Here is a 20,511-nt window from a genome sequence, read left to right as displayed (position 1 = left end):
TACTATACTATGACGTTTTTTATGACTTTTGGAGGTCAAAAAAAATTTTGACTTTTTTTTCCCGGAAAAAACGCCATACTATAATATGATGTTTTTTATGACTTTTGGAGGTCAAAAAATTTTTTGACTTTTTTTGTCCGATTTTGACGCCTTACTATACTATGACCATTTTTATGACATTTTGAGGCTAAAAGAATTTTGACTTTTTTTGGCCCATTTTGACACCTTACTATACTATGACCATTTTTATTCGGGCCCGAGCACGAAATTCATGTCAAGCCTTATTGTAACTGAATCGATTACTATTACTTTCCCCCTTTTTTTTCTCCCGGCGCTTTGTCAGCTAATGTAACCCCCTAAACATGCTTAAAAACTCATCAAACTCACCCATCCGATGAATGGTCTTTTTTGACATTTACCGTGCAACACATTCCAGCGGCCAAACGGCTCTGTAGCACCACCTATTTTATGACAATATTGCAAGACCCACAAACAGTTTTTCGACCCAGACATCATTAAAATGTTTTATTTTCCACATGTAAATTTGTTTGTAAGGTAAACAATCACCACAGGAAGTTTTATGATGTTTGATCAACACGACATCATAAATATGTTCACGCTCCGTGTTCACTTAGGTGTTCACTCAGGTGTTCACTCATGGTGTCACACCATCTCTGTCTTTACATGTCATGAACATTATGACATCATGATGATGACGTTTGGAAAAATCTGTCCGTCAACAAAAGCTGAAACAAGGAAGAGAAGCAGGAAACAACAGCAACAATAAACTAACACGACTACGAAAACCAGAAATTAGAAATCCATGCCTCTTCCTCTGTCCAGGTGAGCCACACACAGGCTCCGCCCTCTACCTGAGGACTTCCTGTCTGTCTGAACACGGCTGAATTCATCCGGCTGTTCAAAGCTCTGAGCTCCACATCAACGGAAATTAGATAAAAAGTCTGCACTCGTCCTTCAAACGTTGTTGACCTCAGAGGCTGGTACAGGGCGAACCGACGTCTGAGCTGGTTTCTGGTCTGAACCTGGGACACACTGGGGCCTGATCTGACTGCGTTCTGGTCCTGTGCGAGTTCACATGGAGATCGTGGGCCGTATGTTTGTATGACTCGGACAGTTAAACCAGCTCAGCCCGGGTTCTGGACCTGCAGGGCTCCTTCACTCTAACAGTCACTCTTCCACAGTTTGATGGTTTTGTCGTTTTCCAGCGCAGCAGAAGCGATGATGTTTTCTGTTGGATGACAGGCAGTGGAGATCACCACGTCTACAGAGGGACAGACAGAGGTTAGAGAGGACTACAACATCGTCTTCTACTTCCTGTTACCACACCAGCTGTCCTGCTCTGAGATCTGTGTGCATCAGCTGATGGACAAGCAAACTGACAGCCTGATAAAAGACAATGCAGCTAAGAGACAAAGTCAGGGACAAGGAGACAAAGTCAAAGATGAGGGGACAAAGTCCTGCTCAGAGGTTAAAGGTCATACCTGTGTGTCCTTGTAGTTTCTGAACGATCTCTTTGGTCTGAAGGTTCCAGATGTAAACCATGCTGTCCTCAGAGCCCGACACGATCCACTGAGAGAGACACACACAGACACACACACAGACACGCACACACACAAACACACACACAGACACACACACGTCAAAGGTTAAACCAGACAGGTGTATTGTTCCATGTTTCCTCTTCCTGTCCGGCTGAGTCAACAGTCATTACTGATGGGTGACCTGTGGGCTTCTTTGCCCTGGGTTTTGCCTGTCAGGCTCTTACCTTCCCTCCAGTGACAGAGAAGTTGGCGAAGATGCAGTACTTCTCGTTCTTGTGGCCGGTGTAAGTCTTTAAACACTGAAAACAAGACGGCAGGCACAGGAGGTCAGACAGGTAATCACAGGGACAGCTGGACAGACAGACAGGTGGAGAGACAGGTAATCCCAGAGACAGCTGGACAGACAGTACCTTTCCCTTGCTGTAGTCCCAGAGCTTCAGAGTGCTGTAAACCAGAGAACAGAGTTATCAGTATGAAACTCATGGACACACCTGCAGGACAGGTAAGTGACACTCACTCACTGACAAACAGCACAGACAGACACACACTGTTCAACAGCAGTTAGGCCTCTTAGCACGTTAGCATAAGGTTAATATGACGCTAGCTAAATACAAGCTAAAGCAAGTTTTAATCAGATAACAGGAAGCTAAGAGTCACGTAAGTTTCAGTGCGGTAACATGAAGCTGGCAGACGGAGCATGACATGAAGCGTGAGCTGATGGTAAACTTCACGTTGTGTGCACAGAGACGTCTGCACAGCTGCCAGCAGCTGGGACACTCACTTGTCCAGCGTAGCAGCCAGGATGTATTTTCCGTTGGGAGAAAACTTGACAAAAGACACCGGAGGATTGTCGTCGTCTGAGGAGAGAAACTCAGATCAGCAGCAGATCGACAGGACACAGGCCCACGGACCTTCACTCTGCTGTCACACTCACAGCTCCTACTCACCAATCAGAGTCTTCAGACACTGTCCTGATGCCGTGTCCCAGATACGACTGCAGACAAAGAGACCGAGACAAAGTGCAGTTAATGGCACAACAAAGTTTCCACATGGTGCTCAGAACAGGAACTGTGTGTCCTCACAGAGACGTACCACAGTCCGTCGTAGCTGCTGGAGACGATGAGTGAGCCGTCTCTGTTGAAGTGAACCTGGAAAACACAGAGATGAGATCAGAGGTCAGAGGTCAGGCGCCTGGTCCTGCTGTGAGAACATGACTGTTGTCAGGTGAATCTCAGACAACAACCAGCATGAATTTACTGACGTTTATTTCTCATCATGTCACAGAAGAGTTAGAGCTCAAACAGTTACTGGATTAATCCCCTCGTCAATCGGCAGGAAATGAAGAAACTTTTCTGATAATCAATCAATCATTTAGGTCAGTTTCCAGGAAACGAGCCACAGATTCGATGCTTCCAGCTTCTGTTTTACGCCAAAGCAAATCAACATTTTTTGATTTTTACTGTAGTGAAAATAAAATCTGCAGCCTGAGGACGAGTCTACGGTCAGACACAACACAGAGCAGCAGACAGTGGATGAATGAATGAATCCATGATGGATCAGCTGATTAGAGAAATGATTCAGGTGGACATGAATCACAGGCTCCTGGTCTAATGCTGCGTTCAGGTCACGTTTGGAGTCTCTGTTCATTCTGATTCACTGCAATCAGGAATCTGTCCATCACCACCTCCATCATGCACGTGAACGCAGCACTACAGCAGCCAGAGGTCAGAGGTCAGGACTTACAGCAGAGACGGGGTCAGAGTGAGCCGGCAGAGTCTTCAGACATTTTCCTGTCTTGACGTCCCAGATACGAACACTCTCATCAAACTACACACACACACACACACACACACACACACACACACACACACACAGGTTTCATACAGGAGCAGGATTTACTGTAAACTCATGTATGAAGTGGAGAAGCTGCATACCGATCCAGACACCACCAGGTTAGACTGAGGGTTGAAGTTACAGCAGAACACGTAGTTACTGTGACCTTTCAGTGTCTTCAGACACTTTCCCTGAAGACAGAGAGAGAGAGACAGGTGGACAGACAGAGGGACAGTAGCTGAATTGAATTGGTTTTTAATTCAAGGTGAAAACATCTACAAAGATAAACTGATGAAACTGAATCAGGATAAAACATCAGACAACACTGTGTGTGTGTGTGCGCATCTGTCTTACAGAGCTGTTGTCCCAGATCTTGAGGGTTTTATCATCAGAGGCAGAGACCAGCAGGTTGGAGTCCGAGGACCAGGAGACATCAGAGATCCCCTACACACACAGAAACACAGAGAACCAGGATCAGAACCAGAACCAGTCTAAATCTAAACTGGGTTCAGACAAGGATCAGGACGGGAGCATCTCACCAGTTTATGTCCAACGATGGACTTCTCAAACTTTCCATCATACGCTCCCCAGATCTTTATCAGCTTATCAGCAGCTGCACAGAGATGTTACCATGGTTACTGCATCATCACAGTGTGGACCGTTGTATCTGTGGACGCTCAGTGTGATGGGAGGATGTGTCCATCATCTCGTGTTACACTTACAGACACTGAGGTCTGTTCATACTGGACAGAGAAGCTTCAGTTGTCAGATGTCGGACTGTCCCTAAATGCACCACCACAATGCAGAATTTATAATGATTATCTGATGAAGGAGGAAATCAGCTGTTTGGTGACTGAACACACTGAGAGGTTTTTTATAAGAGTCAGCTGGAACCTGCCCAGTGCAACCAGTCTGCTCTGAACTGTCCCTCCCAGATGTCCCCTGCTGCTTCAGGTCTAACATGAAAAAAAACAAAACTCAGGCACAGCTTCAGTCTGCAGTGAAACTAAGCTGAGTGAATATGATTCATGTAGAGAAAGAGTGGAGTGCTCTGAAGCAGGCGAGGGAATTATGTCAATGAATGTCCTCACCACAAATGTAAAGTGTGTGTCTCTGTCACTGTGTGTGTGTGTGTTGGTCTTACAGGAGCTGGCGAGCCACTCTCCATTGGGACTGAACTTGACAGAGGAAACAGCCTTCGTGTGTCCGGCCAACGTGAACTTCACTGTGTAGTTTGGTTTGGCTGGGTTAGACTGGAAACACACACACACACACACACAGTTTCCACTGACACATCACTGAACTGGTCTGATGACGAAACGAAAGTTATCAATAGTTTGAGCTTAGATTTGTGAAAAATGCTTTTCCTTCACTCAGACCACATCAGGCCGGGTCTGAATCCAAACGCTGTGAAAATCGAACCGTCAGCAAACATCATAATATTTTCACTACAACACAGAAACACGCTCTGTGGCCTGTTTTCAGAGAACAACCCGGACTAATCGGAGGAGTGGTTCCGGCATCCAGACCTCCGCCAGTCGGCCGGACTCACCTTGCTGCCGGACCCTGAGGAGGCTGAAGCCTGTTTGATGTTTTCTGTCTCTGGTTTCTTCTCCTCCGTCGCCATGTTGTCCTGTTCCCGGGCTGCTAGCCGCCGTCAGCTTTAGTTAGCTTCAGTTTGTTTTGATTTTCGCTGCAACGGAACTAGAGCTAAATTAAGTCCCGGTGCTAGCAGCGAGCTAACCCCTGCAGTTCAGCGCAGAACCTGGGTCAAACCCGGTACCGCGTTAACTACCCGCACCGTGTCTAAAGCCAGGTCTGGACCGGGTCTACCAGCGACAGACCAGGTGCTGGACCGGACCGTTACAGCAGCAACCGGAGGCTAGCGTGTTAACTTCAGCTAGCCACAGAAACAGAATGTGGCGAGCACATACCTGCTACTGCGCAGGCGTGACAGAAAGTTATACGGCGGGGGAAAAAGGTCAAAAAACAAACCAATACAAACTAAAACAACCTGAAAACAGCAAAATAAAATGAAGGCAGTGCGCGGACTCATTAACAGCTGTGGTTGTTTTATTAAGGAAATGAAATGAACAATGTGTGTGTGCGTGTGTGTGATGTATGGGGGCGGCCTGCAGGGGGCGAACAGGAGCAGCTGGACCCTGAACATCCTGCTGACTCGAGGAAGAAGACGGTGGCTGTTTGTTTGATCATCTGTTCATTTACCTTTCTTAACCGTTAAAACCCAACTCAGTCTCCATGGCAACAGGTCGGGGTTTGGAGGTGTATTTGGACCTCCTGTCGCAGCCCTGTCGGGCGGTGCACATCCTGCTCAACTGCACCAAAATCCCGCACAGAGTCCGGACCGTGGCTCTGAGGAGAGGTAAGCAGGTAACCGGTTACCTTAGTAACTGACGTGGTAACTAGTTAACTGACAGTCGGTCACACTGTGGTCAGTCAGTCAGCAGTTTAAAGTTTTACTGGCCTTTGTTATTCGTGACCTTTCCCCCGGAGACCTTTGACCCAGATCAGAGCTGGCGTTGCAGTGAAACAAAACTCCATTTGAAAATCAGACAGTTTAACACTAACGCTTTAATGTGCAGCCACATTACTGGTAGAACAGAGCTGAAGGTGCAGTAAACTTTAATTCACTTTTAAGTAAGTTACAGCCCGAACTGAACATGTGGTTGCTGGTCCTGTTGATTCCAAAAACATCTGTCAAGTTCTGTGGGTCTGTGTGGTTTACACCGTGCGGCAGCATTAAACCGCGTGATTTCTGAATGGAGTTTGGCCTGAGATTCTTTTTAAACCGTGCAGGAGAGCACAGGACTCCGGACTTCACCAAGCTGAATCCCATGCAGAAGGTTCCTGTCATGGTGGACAACGGCTTCGTCCTCACAGAGAGGTGCGCGCGCACACACACACGCACGCACGCACACACAGTTGTCTGGATTCCGGTTTGTGGGTTTCAGGTGTGTTTGATTCGGTGTTCACCAGAACAAACTCATGACACAGACACGTTGTTTTATATCTGATCAGAATTCTGTCTTTTCCACCTTGAGTCTTATTTTTGTTCTAATTGTTAAAGGTGCTGTAGCCTGCACTCACCTGTCCGGCTGCACTCACCTGTCCGGCTGCACTCACCTGTCCGGCTACACTCAAAAATCAAATCAAATCAAATCAAATCAAATCAGCTGTAGAATCAGTAGCATTTAAATCAGGCTCAGCTTAGAGCTGAGGCCTACAGCAGGGAATACATCACTGAGGTCAGTGTGTGTGTGTGTGCGCGCGCGCGTGTGTGCGCGTGTGTTTGTGTGTTGCAGTGACGCCATCTTGAAGTACCTGGCCACCGTGTACGACGTCCCGGAGCACTGGTATCCACGGCAACCGGAGAGACGAGCCCGAGTTGATGAATACACAGCCTGGCATCACAGCAACACACGGCCACACACTGCTAAAGTCTTTATACTGGAGGTACACACACACACACACACACACACACACACACACACACACTCGATTCGTGGTGAAGCCACACACTGATAATCTTGATCACAAACACACCTGTGTCTGTCTCCACCTGTCTCAGGTGCTCCTTCCAGCTCAGTCGGGCTCTCAGGTGGACGAGGAGCGTTTGATTCGTGCTCTGTCTCAGCTCGATGACACACTGGACAAACTGGAGTCCATGTTTCTTCGCCGACAGCCTTTCCTCTGTGGTGATGACATCACTGTGGCCGACCTGCTCGCTGTCTGTGAGCTCATGCAGGTCAGAGGCTCTGATTGGTTTAGATATTGATCAGCTGACAGATATTAATTCATTGTTAAGTTGCCGTTGCTAACCTGTGTTTTTTTGTCTCTGCAGCCGGTGGGCGGAGGCAGGGACGTCCTGCAGGACCGTCCTCAGCTGCAGAGGTGGAGGAGCAGAGTCGAGTCAGCCATCGGCGACGCCTTCGAGCGAGCTCACGCTGTTCTGTTCGCCCTGAGAGACCGCCGCAAAGCCAGGCTGTGACATCATCACAGGCCCAGCCCACAGGAGTGATGTCATGCGGCCAGACAGAAGAAGGAGCCCATCATCTTCATCATAGTATATAAATCTCTAAACTGGTCCCATCAGTCTTCGAACACATGATGATGACGACAGGCGTGTTTGGGGGTTGGTCTCCGGCCTCCTGTGGAGTTTCCTCTGTTTTATTCAACTTCATATCAATAATCTGAACTTTAATAAGATTCAGAAATCAAAGCAAGAACCAGCTGCTGTTTGGAATCACTGTTATTGATCTGATTGATTGATTGATTGATTGATCGATTGATTGACAGACTCTCTGGTCCATAAAGAAATGTGGAGGACCATAGTTTGGTTTGAGGCTGATCTTCTGCCGTCCAGCTGAGACCTGTCCTAAGTCCTGACTGTCCGCACACTGTCTCTGAATTGAAGGAACCTTCAGAGTGATAAATGAAGCCACATATCTGAACTTTCCAACAGCACTTAAACACAACATAGGCAGAGCAGTGACGGTTTAATAATAACCTGATTTAAAGCAGTGGAATGATGAAAATAAAGAGATTTTATTTTTACATTTATTACTTTTTTCATTTCCTCCTGACCGAGCTGTTGATCATTTTCACTGTCGTCATGAAAACAACATGAATAATGACACTGCAAAAATATGTAAGAATGAAATATGACAAAATACCAGTCAGATAATTCTGTTTATAGATAAAGTGATTTGTAGTTTTGACAAAGTTTCATGTAAAAAGTAACAGTTTGTACCTTCAGTCATGGTGAAGCAGTTACCTCCTCACATCAGAGACAGAGAGACAGAGGACTGTTCTCATGGGTTGGAGACGGAGTCAGAGACAGAGTCAGAGACACAGTCAGAGACAGACAGAGGCAGAGACAGATGAGACAGCGTTTCTGATTTTAAACTGGATTTGGTTTCCCTCAGTTTTCAACAGAAAAACACGAAGGCTGAAAAATATAAAAGACTTTATTAGAAAACATTAAACTTTATTTACAATGGACTGTTTCAGTAGTGAACAGGGAGCTGAGTCACATGACCTGAGGAACAGCTGAATCTGACTGGTCCACTACAGGGGGACAGGGGGTGGGGCTTGGCTCCGTTTGGCCGGATGATCCTCCTCCTCATCTCCTTCGTCTCGTCCTCGTTTCCTCCTGAAGGAACCTGAGGCTGATCCCGCCTCCTGAAAGCGGGGGGGGTCTCCAGTGGGGTACATCAGCCTGTGGGCCGTCTCCAGCATCACATGATCCTACAGAGGTGGGGTCAGAAAGCACAGGTCAGGGAGGGGGGGGGGGGGGCGGCGTGAAACTGTTTCTACAGACTGAGGACGACAAACCAGGATGTTACCTGTAACCAGGTGTGCTGCAGAGCTTCTTCTATAGTCATCCTCCTACTGGGATCAACAACCAGCAGCTTCCTCACCACATCCTTCGCTGTGACACACACACACACACAGTGACCACAGGTTGATGGGGGCGGCTCAAAACCTTTTCAGTCCAAAGAATCAGGGTCTCACTAAAGCTCAGATCTGGTTTTGTTCAAACTGAGTCAAAGAGAATAAATCAACTCCTGAACTGCTGCATTATTACAGCAGTATTACAGTAGTATTACAGCTGTATTACAGCTGTATTACAGCAGTATTACAGTAGTATTACAGCTGTATTACAGCTGTATTACAGCAGTATTACAGTAGTATTACAGCTGTATTACAGCAGTATTACAGTAGTATTACAGTAGTATTACAGTACCTTGGTCAGAGATGTGCTTCCACTTGGACTGGACCATAGTAAACTCTCCTTTTATGATCTGATCTGTGACTGACTGACGACCAAAACTCTCATGAAACGGAGGATAACCACCCAGACTGAGAGAGAGAGATGGGTCATGTCAGTCAAACATTAGGTGAGAGACAGACAGACTGAGGGTGAGACAGGTGTGAGGGACGCGAGCCTACCAGACAAAGAGCAGGACTCCGAGGCTCCACGCGTCCACGGCGAGGCCGTATCCTGTGGTGGAGGCGTGGGTGAAGACTTCAGGAGCAAGGTAAGATGGAGTCCCACACAGAGTCCTCATCAACACGGCCTCCTCCAGGATCCTGGACTGGTTAAAGTCTGTCACCTGAGACACACACACACACACACACACACACACACACACGTTGGATCAGCGTTTGCAGAGACGAGCTCCCCCTCAGAGACTGAGGCTCTCTGCGGTCTGGATTTCGGTCTGTGGGGGAGGGGTGCTGCCTTCAGGGTTGCCTGCTTGGCTCAGTGATTTTAGCCTCGTCTCTGAGGTTGTCTCTGGATCTCTGCTATTTTCAGCTCAGCCTTTACTTCTGTGTGAGATTTAGGTTAATGTGATGGAAACAAGCTGACACCAACACACAGGCCTGAGGGAACCAACACGACCACAGCAGGACTAAAACCGTCAGGAGACCAAGACCCCAGGCTCAGTCACGGCCTGCTGTCCCTCTGCAGGTTAGGCTCCGCCCTGCTGTGACTCATGCTGCAGAGGACAACCACCTCAGAAACAGCAGAACGTTCATCTCCCCGTCTGTACCTTGATGAGACAGACGTCGTCCTGTGAGGACAGCAGGACGTTCTCTGGCTTCAGGTCCCGGTGGATGATTCCATTACTGTGGAGATACTGCACACACACACGCACACGCACACGCACACGCACGCACGCGCACGCGCACGCGCACGCGCACGCACGCACACGCACACGCACACGCACACACGCACACACACACACACACACACACGCACACACACACACACACACACACCATTTTAAACCTGCTTTTAAGACTGAAAGCAGTTTCTGTGTTGAAGATGGGCCGTCTGCCTGCGGGGGGCGATGCTGAGCACCCACCCTCTGACGTTTCCTCTGTTCGATGACAGAGAGAAATGAGGAGTGTGGTGGTTGAACTTCAGCACAGGTTCAGCTCACCTGGACGGCTCGGAGCATCTGGTAGAAATAAAGTTTGGCCACAGACTCGTGGAGCTGCTGCTGAGACTTGACCCTGTGGAAGAGTTCACCTCCCTCCATCCTGAGAGAGAGGATGACACACAAACTGCAGACGGGCCCTTTGCATGAAGTTTAAATAAAGTTCTGACCGTTTGAAAAGACAGAGAGACGTCAACTCACAGCTCCAACACAATGTAGTAACTGTCCTCCGTCTGATAGAAGTCCTCTGTCTTTATGAGACAAGGCTGCAGGAGAGGAGACAAGGAGAAGAGACAGATACAGCTGGTGTTTGATCATGAAGGTCTGTATGTTTCTGTCTCTTCTTCGTTGGTGTTGGACTCACGTGGTCGATCCTCTGCAGAATCTCGATCTCTGTCCTTGCGTTTCGTGTTGCTGTCTGTGATTGGACAAAAGCACACAGATCACATGATGACCCCCCCTGCCTGTCATTGGTCCAGAGGAACGTGGGCCTGTCTGTCACCAGCTCTGACAAACTGCGCGCTCAGACGCCATGTTTGTAGCAATTAACCAATCAGAGAGCAGAGAGCAGACTCACCCCTTCGGACTGGAAGTTCCTTTTGTTTATTATTTTCACAGCAAATCGTTTACAGGTCGATCTCTCAAAGGCCAGTTTGACTTCACCACAGACTCCTCTGAAACACACACACACAGTAAGACTGGCTGCAGGGCGCAGGAAGTGACATCACAGTGGTGTGTGACGTGTCAGACTCACGTGCCGATGCGTCGAGTCAGCAGATATTTCTCCTGAAGCTCTTTAGGTAAAGTGGACTGATCATCAGACATGAGGTCAATGAAGACAAAGACTGAAGACACAGAGACAGGCAGAGAGAGAGACAGGAGGAGGTGATATAACCACCAGTTATTTTCATGATCAATACAACTGACAGTTACTTTCTTTAATGATCAATTGATTTGTTCAGTGAATAAAATAGTGAAAGAAACATAGTGAAGAATTCCCACAGGGTTCTGATGCCATTTAATACGTTTCATTAGGTCTGTGCCATCTAAGTCACCTCAAGGGTCGATTCGATTACGATTCACACTGCTACGATTCGATGATTCACAGATTATCGATGCATCTCGATTAATTTGCTCTGGGGTCAGGCTCTGGGTCTCTGTAAAGCGCTTTGAGACAATTTTGATTGTGGAAGGCGCTATATAAATAAAATTGAATTGAACTGAATTGAATTGAATTAATTATTTTTTTCCCACAGAATGTTTCTTTTCTCACTGTTTTTTCCATTGTAGTTTTTGGGAATCTACCCAAAAACAGTGTGTTTTTAATGTAAATGACTAAAATGTACACAAATGAAATAGAATTTAACTGTTGAGTAGTTGCATCTATCAATGAAAACAACATCCACAAGAAAGTATTAGTTTTCAACTCCTCTGATGAAAGAAGAAAAAAACATTAGCTCGCACATGTAGTTCTAAATGTTTCATTTATTGATGTAGATTAAAAACAATAATAATAATACTAAAAATATATATTGTGTGGCTGTACTGACATGATTCTGATTTATTTTATTATGAACATGTACATGAAAAAAATATCTGTTAAAAAAGTAAAGAAAAAATAGGGAAAGGAAATTGACAATATTTCCACTTCTATTACAATCTGATATCTTGATTTACATGTGCAGAAAATAATCCTTTTAAATCTTACTGTATGTGCATGTCAGCCAGATTGTTTCTCATATGGATTTTGGACACTATATGGTCACTGTGCGTGTTCTTATGTTTCCAGTCAACGGAGTGTTGACAGAATAAGCAACACTCGATGCTAACCCCTCAGTACAGAGCCGTACGCAGCCGCTTCGCCACGCTTGCATTATTTTGAAGGGGGAGGGGCTTAGTCTGTGGAAGGGGCTTGTTGTGCCACCCAGATTTGCTTCCCTCCGTGCAGTTTTCCCCAGACACACGTTCCTCTTCTACATGAAAACAGCATTGCACTCAAATTATGTCAAATTCCGCGATATTCCGCATTAAAAAAAAAAAAGATTCTGTTTTAGTCGGCCGATTCCGCGATTCAGTGATCGCGGAAATCATAGGACCCTATAATATGTCCGGGGGGCACGCTCTACTTTTTTTTCGTTCCGACCGCTGCACTTTCCTTCCGTTATTAAAAGAATCGATTTTTTAACATTTATGAATCGATTATGAATCGTCAAGTGTCGCGTCACGATTAATCTATGAATCGATGAATCGGGCACACCCCTACGTTTCATCGTACTGATCAAAGTGCGACAGAGGTCAGTGAAAGCAGCAGGACACCAAAAATATTTAAGATGGTGTTCCCGCCGTCCTGAGCCTTTTACTGAGGACACTGAAATCTGAGACTTTAAGACCTGGTCCCTGGTCTATGGTCTGTTTTTGCTTAAAATCACTTAAATGTTGAAACAGTTATTAAAACCTTTGCCAATTAATTTTCTATCAATCGATCAATGAACTGATCATCTCAGCTGCGCTGTCCTCGTTGGTTTCTGGGTAATAATGACAGTGACATGTACGGAGAGGTCAACAAGGACCCGCCCCCCCGGACGTCAACCTGGCCCCCACTGAGCCTCCCTGACCTTTGTTCCGTTGTTCAGCCAGAGCGAGGACTGCGTTGTTGACCAGAGGAAGCTTCCTGTCTTTACCGATCAGGATCCCATCAACGAACGTCCCATTGTTACTGTAGTCCTCCACGAAGACCTCGCTGCCCTCCTGACAGACAGACAGGCAGAGAAAGAGTCAGTAACCAGCAGCAGTAGTATTTGTAGTACTGGTACTATCACTGGTAGCATCGTGTAGTAATCTCACTCTGTAGATCCTAAAGTGTTTCTTGCTGTAGATTCTGAACTTTTTGGATCTTGGATCATCAGGATCATCCAAGACGTAGTTACACTTAGAGTCTCTTCCAAACAGGTACTGTTCCTCTATACAGTCTGTAAACAAACAACAAACAAACAAACAAACAAGCAAGCAAGCAAGCAAGCAAGCAAACAAACAAACAAGGTTAAGGCTGCAGTTCCCAAACCTCTACTTCTCTTGACCCTGGCACTTTAGCAAACTATCCTATATCCAATCTGCTCTTTACTTCTCAGATTCTGATAAAAGGCTGCTGCAGCTCAGCTGAGTGTTTGTTTGAAGTTCTTCAGTCAGGATTTAGAGAACATCACAGCACAGAAACAGCACTGATGGACTCGTCTCTATACTTGTCCTCCTAGATCTCAGTGCTGCATTTGACACTATTGATCGTAGCATCCTATTGGACAGACTGGAACATGTCATTGGGATTAAAGGAACAGCACTAGGCTGGTTTCAATCATATCTATCATGTTAATGATGATTCCTCCATTTATACCAGAGTGAGTCATGGAGTTCCACAGGGTTCTGTGCTTAGACCCATATTGTTCCACTTATACATTCTTCCCCTGGGCAATATTATCAGGAAGCATGGAATAAATGTCCATTGCTATGCGGATGATACCCAGCTATATTTATCTATGAAGCCAGAGGAAACAGGCATGTCTTAAAGACATAAAGGCCTGGATGACCTGGAACTTTCTGCTTCTGAAAAAACCTGAGGTTATTGTGTTTGGTCCTAAACCTCAGAAACAGTTTATCTGATCTTATAGTTCCTCTGGATGGCATTAATTTAGCCTCCAGGACGACTGTGAGGAACCGTGGAGTTATCTTTGATCAGGATTTGTCCTTTAACTCTCACATAAAACACGTCTGTAGCCCCGCCTTCTTTCACCTGCACAGTATCAGTTAGATCGGGAACATTCTGTCTCAGAGTGATGCTGAGAAACTCGTCCTTGCATTTGTTAGTTCCAGGCTGCAGCATAACTAAGGGAGCTGCTTCAGTGCTGATCTGGGGTCAGACTCTGGGTCTCTGTAAAGAGCTTTGAGACCATTCTGACTGTGGAAGGAGCTGTAGAAACAACACTGAATTGAATAGAATTGAATTGAATTAAACTAGCTTCCGTGCTAACATGTTAGCAGTTTATAAACAGTGAACTCACCATGGCTCCTGAAGCCTCGGGCCATTGGCAGCAGGCGGCCCCAGGGTTGTGGTTCGGGCTCCTCAGGGACAGACGGCAGGGTGACAGGGATGGTGTCCAAGCTGCTCACAGTCCCTGAGCCGCTGGATGACTGGCTGCCTGAGGTTGGCCCGCTGGAAGAACTAGAACCAGGCTGGGACTGGGACTTAGACTGGGATGGGGACTGGGTGGACTGGGTGGACTGAATGGACTGGGTGGACTGGGCCTGAGATGGGGACTGGGTGGACTGAGACTGGGTGGCAGACTGGAGGGACTGGGGCTGGTCCCCCTCATGTGAAACCTCTTCAGACATTCTATCTCTGCAGATTAGAAACATTGGAACAACATGTTAGTTACACCAGACCCCCCCCCCCCCCCCCAAACACACACACACACACCACACACACACACACACACACACACACACACACACACACACACACACACACACACTCCAACAGCTCAGTGCCAAAAACACATTTAAAAAATGTATAATTTAAGAATATCTTTCCACTTTTTCTACTTATTTCTTACATCATGTTTTATATATTGCAGTTAATTATATTTATTGGTTGGTGGCATTTCGTTTTTATGTGGACTATAACAATGGCATTAAGGAAATCTATCTATCTGCCGGCTTTAACTATGCTCCATTCATTTCTCCTCGACAGATTTAACAGCTCTGTGTCGAACTACCTTAAACAACTGTGCAATTTGAAATAATTTGCCTGTCTGCTCACAGAACCAACATCAAAACCCAGAGTGACACTTCAGTCAAAGGTCACACGGAACATTTTTCAATTCGGCACAAACTGAACATGAGATAAAGCAGCTGATCCGGAGGATCTGACAGATCCAAACCTGTCCTGACCGGCTGGAAGCTGCAGCTCATCCGAGTCCAAAAGCACTGCACTGGCTCACTAACTCCGCCCACTACCTGTCAATCACAGCCGGCTGCAGAGACCCATCAGAGCTCAGTATGAACCTTAAACCAGAACCAAACTACCCGGTTTGACACGCGGGTCCACATCCGCTCCCACATCCGGTCTCAGCCCGCCGAGCTACTTCACATCACCAGAACGAATCGTACGGAGCTTACCCGGGATAAAAACCCGAGCATCAGCCGGACACTCACCGGGACAGGCTGTCCGCCACAGCCGGATTCTCCTCCCGGTCCCTGCAGACAAACTAACCGGACCGGACACCGCCAGACGGGACACGTGCAGGACAGTTTGACCGGGACCCGACAGGAAACGTATTTCCCTGTACCGTACTTTATGTCATGTGATAGACCCAGCCAATGAGAAGTTAGGAAATGGATCACGTGAGTTTGGAGCGGTGTGGTGTGTTTCCGGGTTTGTCTTCGTCCTGCAGAGGATAGACGGCGGGACCAAGAGAACGAGACCGATCGATAATGTGATCAATAAGTGATTCTGTGCACCTACGTGACATCATGTCCGGACAGAGGAAGTCTAAGACCCTGATCATCGCAGACGGTGAGTCCGCTCTGCCGCTCGTTCAGGCTCCGGTCACACACCTGAGCCACACGGAAACAGGTGACTCTCTGCTTCAGTGGCTCAGCAGGAGACAGGTGAGGAGACAGACAGCTGAAAACATCTGGAACCATCAGCTGTGCCTGGACTGAACTGCAGACGCTGCGTCCTGCTCATGTCTTCGTGTTTTGTCCTCAGAGTGGATGAGCTTCTGTGTTGAAGAGCACGGGGACGTGGTGTTTCCTCAGTGCTGCTTACTGTCCTCGTCCTCTCTGTCTGCTCTGTGTCTTTCTGTGGTTTTGACAGATGCCCAGTCTGTATGATCACAGAGTCAGTACTGGTCTGTGATCCTTCTGTCCTCCTCAGTGTGCACTGTCCATGAAGGCTGGACTGTGTCCTCTGACGTCTCTGACCGAGTGAACTCGATGGTTCTGTGAAGGCTTCCACTTCCTGTGTTTAGATTTTGACCCGGGTATCATCCATGTACCTAAACCAGAAGCTGGGGACGGTCCTGTGAAGGAGACCAGGGTGAGGGGTGGAGGGTGAGGGGTGATGGGTGAGGGGGGGCAGACGGCCTGGACCGACTCAGCCTGTTTCTCCTTCTGCTTCTTTATTCTCCAGATGAGGAGGCGGAGGCTGAGGAGCTGAACCCGTTCTCCTTCAGAGAGTTTCTACGCTGGAAGAACCAGGATCCAGACCAGGAGCAGGACCAGGAGCAGGACCAGGAGCAGGAGCAGATACAAGGCAAGGTACGGAGACTACAGAGTCTGCAGCAGGAGGAGCAGGAGGAGGAACTCATGACCTTTAGAATAACTGTGTGTGTGTGTGTGTAGTCCAGCTGCTCTCAGAAGCTATTTCGTGTCGAGTCCTTGACCTTTGACCCTGAAGTCCAGAGCTGTTTCTTCTCTGAGCCCTCTCTGGCACCACAGGTAGAGTGACATCATCACTGACATCACCTGCTCTTTGTCTCCTCTGTCAATCAATGTCGTGACTTGATTGTATATTATTATAGATCACCGATCACCGATCATAGATCACCGATCACAGATCACCGATCACCAATCATAGATCACTGATCACCGATCACAGATCACCGATCACCGATCACAGATCACCGATCACCGATCATAGATCACCGATCACCGATCATAGATCACCGATCATAGATCACCGATCACCGATCATAGATCACAGATCACAGATCACAGATCATAGATCACCGATCACAGATCACCGATCATAGATCACCGATCATAGATCACAGATCACAGATCACAGATCACCGATCATAGATCACAGATCACCGATCATAGATCACAGATCACCGATCATAGATCACAGATCACCGATCACAGATGGTGTAGCAGGTCGTTCTCTCAGACTGAAAACTGTCGTCTACAACGTGAATGTTTCTGATTTATTATCGTTTTATTGTTAAAACAGAAGATTCTTAAAGTCATGTGACTGATCAATCATCAAACTCTGGACCTTGATTATTGATCTGGGATGAAGGAGCCGATCAGCTGATCGGGTTCTGTTAGACTGTTTCTGTGACACAGCTGTCAATCAAACATATCACTGTCATTAACCTCACTAATTAGCACCAACACTGTCTCTCTGCCTGTCCAATCAGGAGGAGGAGGAGGAGGGGTGGGGGCGGAGCTTCCAGTCAGGTGTAGACAGCACCTCCTCCCTCTGCACAGAGGAGGAGGATGAAGAGGAGGAGACCAGGTGAGTCATGTCTGCTGCTCACTGATTGGTCGGTTTTTGTCCCAGCAGAGGTGGAGCTTAATGATCCTGCAGCGCCTCCATCAGCACTGAGGCAGCTCAGGGCTCGTGCTGCGTTCAGGTCATGTTGTAGTTGTGGTAATTTCTAGTTTTCTGTATAAATTGTGTGAACATGAACGTCTCACAGCAGCAGAACTGTGAGGGCTGGGGTACCTAACCCTGTACCGTCGGGTCCAGTCCGTCGGGTCCGGTCTCTCAGGTCCAGTCTCTCGGGCCGATGTGTCTCACACACGTGTCGCACAGATTCATGGAGAGATCTGATCTAGTTTGAGTCTGGACAGAAACTCAGAAACAGGAAATGAGTGATGGCTGTCAAACTAACGTGCTCAGCTGTGAGATTACAAAACTGCACCATCTCTGAATGAAACAGGTTCTCCTCCAAACCTGAAGCCCAGCCGAGAGGAGGAGGAGGAGGAGGAGGAGAAAACTATGAAGGAGATGATGAGACCTCCATGGCTGAAGCAGCCACCTCCTGCAGGAGGAGGAGCGGGAGAAGCAGCCAGATACAGCAGGTAAGGAGACGAGCTTTGTTGTTACAGGACAGATCAGTGTGTATGTGTAGAACAGAAATACAGTCTGTGTGTGTGTGTCTGTGTGTCTGTGCGTGTGTGTGTGTCTTACAGTTGAAGGAGGAGAACATGTTGTTGAGGAGAACCATCAGGGAGTTGCAGAGGAGATCAGATGCTAATGAACGCAGGTGATCACACACCAATCACATGACAGCACCAATTAAACTAATAGGAGACTGAGTATTTACCCATCATGCCTCTGTGCCCGTACCCCCCCGGTCAGGGTGCTGGAGCTCTCTGAGGAGCTGCTCCAGAGGAGGCGTCAGGAGGAGAAGGAGGCTCAGGATCTGGAGAGCATGGTTCACTCTGTGGAGCAGAACCTCCACCTGATGACGGTAAGGTCTGAGGCTTGGGACCAACAGGTGAGACGTGTCCACTGTCCTCTTCTCTGGGCTCAGCTCTGGGGTGTGGAGGTCTGTGGGATGGAGCGGGTGGAGGAGGCTGGATGTTCCTCCAGCAGGTGCAGCTGTGAGCAGCCACACTTCACTGTCAGATACGCTTCGTGCCAAGGAGCTCACTCTGATCAATGATTGATTATTGATGGAGAACTGGATTAGAACCTGAAACTGTCTGTCTCTCTCTCCGTCTCTCTCTCTGCCCGTCCCTCTCTCTCCGTCTGTCTCTCTGCCCATCTGTCTCTCTCTCTGCCCGTCTGTCTCTCTGCCCGTCCCTCTCTCTCTCCGTCTGTCTCTCTGCCCATCCGTCTGCCCGTCTGTCCTTCTGCCCGTCTGTCCCTCTGCCCATCTGTCTCTCTCTCCGTCTCTCTCTCTGCCCGTCCCTCTCTCTCCATCTGTCTCTCTGCCCGTCTGTCTCTCTCTCTGCCCGTCTGTCCCTCTGCCCATCTGTCTCTCTCTCCGTCTCTCTCTCTGCCCGTCCCTCTCTCTCCGTCTGTCTCTCTGCCCGTCTGTCTCTCTCTCTGCCTGTCTGTCCCTCTGCCCATCTGTCTCTCTCTCCGTCTCTCTCTCTGCCTGTCCCTCTCTCTCCGTCTGTCTCTCTGCCCGTCTGTCCCTCTGCCCGTCTGTCTCTCTCTGTCTCTCTCTCTGCCCGTCTGTCCCTCTGCCCGCCCGTCTGTCTCTCTCTCCGTCTCTCTCTCTGCCCGCCTCTCTCTCTGCCCGTCTGCCCGTCTGTCCCTCTGCCCGTCCCTCTGCCCGTCCCTCTGCCCGTCTGTCCCTCTGCCCGTCTGTCTGACAGAAGCGAGCAGTGAAAGCAGAGAGCAGTGTTTCCAAACTGAAGGTGGAGCTGCAGCAGCTGCAGGTGAGTCTGTTTCCTGACGATCGATCAGCTGATCGGATTTTTCCCATCATTCCACTGAAGCTGAGCTCAGAGTTTTGTTTCCTCTGATCAAACAGCTTCAGTTTCTTATCACATCAGATCAGAGCGTTGTCACCTGTCTGTCACCTGCCCGTCTCACCTGAGAGCACAGGTATGTCAGGTGTGTGTATAGACCTGTATATGACGTGTGTGTGTGTCAGGTGGAGGTGGAGTCTCTGCGGTCAGAGAACGGCAGTCTGAAGGCGGCGGAATCTCAGGTCGTCATGACGATGAGACAAAACGCACAGGTGGCATCAGAGTACCTGAGCAAGACGGCAAGCCACGCCCACTCCTCCATCCGGTCAGTACCTGCTGTCAGACGGACAGAAACCTACCTTTGTGTCCGTCTGTCTGTCTCTCACCTGTCTGTCTGTCCTCAGTCAGCTGTTGGGGGAAGCAGAGACTCTGCGTTTGGTCTCTCAGCTGCTGCAGTCCATCGACAAGATCTCCAGCCTCGACACAGAGTCCTGAACTCGTCCAGACCACGTCTCCACCTGTTGACCCTCAGACCTCCTGTGATCTGCAGACCTGGGCATCCTGTTAGGTCAGAGGTCAGCAGGTCTCAGTCTGTCCATCAGTTTTCACCTGGGCTGAACCTTTGATGACATCACAGCTGCTGGAGGACTTGTGGCTTCTGATTGGTCAGTGTGTGCTGGCTGCAGACTGAAACACAGACAACAGACAGGAGACAGGACAGACAGGACAAAAAACTAAACCAAGACAAAACCATCAGACATTTTCAGCTGTTCTCTGAGGACAGACTCTTTAGGTCAGACATCTGTCAGCTGTCTCCCAGAGTCCAGACAGACGCTCGTGTCTGGACTCTGGGAGACAGCTGATTGGTTCCTGAGCACAATGTTCCCACACGGGACGGAACCCTCAGACTGGGCGTGGAGAGACTGGACTGCAGTGTGAAC

At 48.2% G+C, this 20,511-nt stretch overlaps 4 protein-coding genes across 6 annotated transcripts; 2 read left to right on the top strand and 2 right to left on the bottom strand.

The window, feature by feature from the left end:
- Window positions 1-514: 514 nt before the first annotated feature.
- On the bottom strand, window positions 515-5,346 carry LOC121184158 (WD repeat-containing protein 5-like). Its single transcript, XM_041041620.1, has 13 exons — window positions 4,948-5,346; window positions 4,540-4,648; window positions 3,935-4,008; window positions 3,750-3,839; window positions 3,497-3,586; window positions 3,306-3,389; window positions 2,655-2,710; window positions 2,510-2,556; window positions 2,344-2,419; window positions 1,973-2,006; window positions 1,787-1,861; window positions 1,503-1,590; window positions 515-1,282 (listed from the first exon to the last, which is right to left on the bottom strand). Exons 1-13 carry the CDS (start codon window positions 5,020-5,022, stop codon window positions 1,182-1,184), a joined length of 999 nt encoding a protein of 332 aa, XP_040897554.1. The 5' UTR covers window positions 5,023-5,346; the 3' UTR covers window positions 515-1,181.
- Window positions 5,347-5,484: 138 nt separating this feature from the next.
- On the top strand, window positions 5,485-8,039 carry gstt2 (glutathione S-transferase theta 2). Its single transcript, XM_041041624.1, has 5 exons — window positions 5,485-5,778; window positions 6,213-6,300; window positions 6,719-6,869; window positions 6,985-7,161; window positions 7,258-8,039. The coding sequence occupies exons 1-5, from the start codon at window positions 5,655-5,657 to the stop codon at window positions 7,402-7,404; spliced, it is 687 nt and encodes a 228-aa protein (XP_040897558.1). The 5' UTR covers window positions 5,485-5,654; the 3' UTR covers window positions 7,405-8,039.
- On the bottom strand, window positions 7,990-15,707 carry chek2 (checkpoint kinase 2). The gene is made up of 14 exons (XM_041041618.1): window positions 15,569-15,707; window positions 14,416-14,753; window positions 13,208-13,332; window positions 12,979-13,111; window positions 11,118-11,208; window positions 10,941-11,037; window positions 10,728-10,781; window positions 10,565-10,629; window positions 10,367-10,466; window positions 9,974-10,060; window positions 9,369-9,532; window positions 9,163-9,278; window positions 8,762-8,847; window positions 7,990-8,663 (listed from the first exon to the last, which is right to left on the bottom strand). Exons 2-14 carry the CDS (start codon window positions 14,744-14,746, stop codon window positions 8,484-8,486), a joined length of 1,629 nt encoding a protein of 542 aa, XP_040897552.1. The 5' UTR covers window positions 14,747-14,753; window positions 15,569-15,707; the 3' UTR covers window positions 7,990-8,483.
- On the top strand, window positions 15,524-20,271 carry entr1 (endosome associated trafficking regulator 1). Of its 3 annotated transcripts, none has more exons than XM_041041621.1 (10): window positions 15,524-15,929; window positions 16,548-16,675; window positions 16,760-16,855; window positions 17,560-17,657; window positions 18,085-18,226; window positions 18,338-18,411; window positions 18,507-18,618; window positions 19,475-19,537; window positions 19,756-19,895; window positions 19,975-20,271. In XM_041041621.1, the coding sequence occupies exons 1-10, from the start codon at window positions 15,887-15,889 to the stop codon at window positions 20,063-20,065; spliced, it is 987 nt and encodes a 328-aa protein (XP_040897555.1). In that variant the 5' UTR covers window positions 15,524-15,886; the 3' UTR covers window positions 20,066-20,271. The 3 variants fall into 3 exon arrangements, with proteins under 3 accessions (XP_040897555.1, XP_040897556.1, XP_040897557.1); XM_041041622.1 differs by having other exon boundaries at window positions 15,525-15,929; window positions 17,566-17,657; XM_041041623.1 differs by lacking the exon at window positions 16,760-16,855 and having other exon boundaries at window positions 15,750-15,929.
- The last annotated feature ends 240 nt before the right edge of the window (window positions 20,272-20,511 follow it).

Source organism: Toxotes jaculatrix, chromosome 7 (assembly GCF_017976425.1).
Source record: "Toxotes jaculatrix isolate fToxJac2 chromosome 7, fToxJac2.pri, whole genome shotgun sequence".
Taxonomy (NCBI): Eukaryota; Metazoa; Chordata; class Actinopteri; family Toxotidae; genus Toxotes; species Toxotes jaculatrix.
This window is presented reverse-complemented; position numbering and strand designations above follow the sequence as displayed.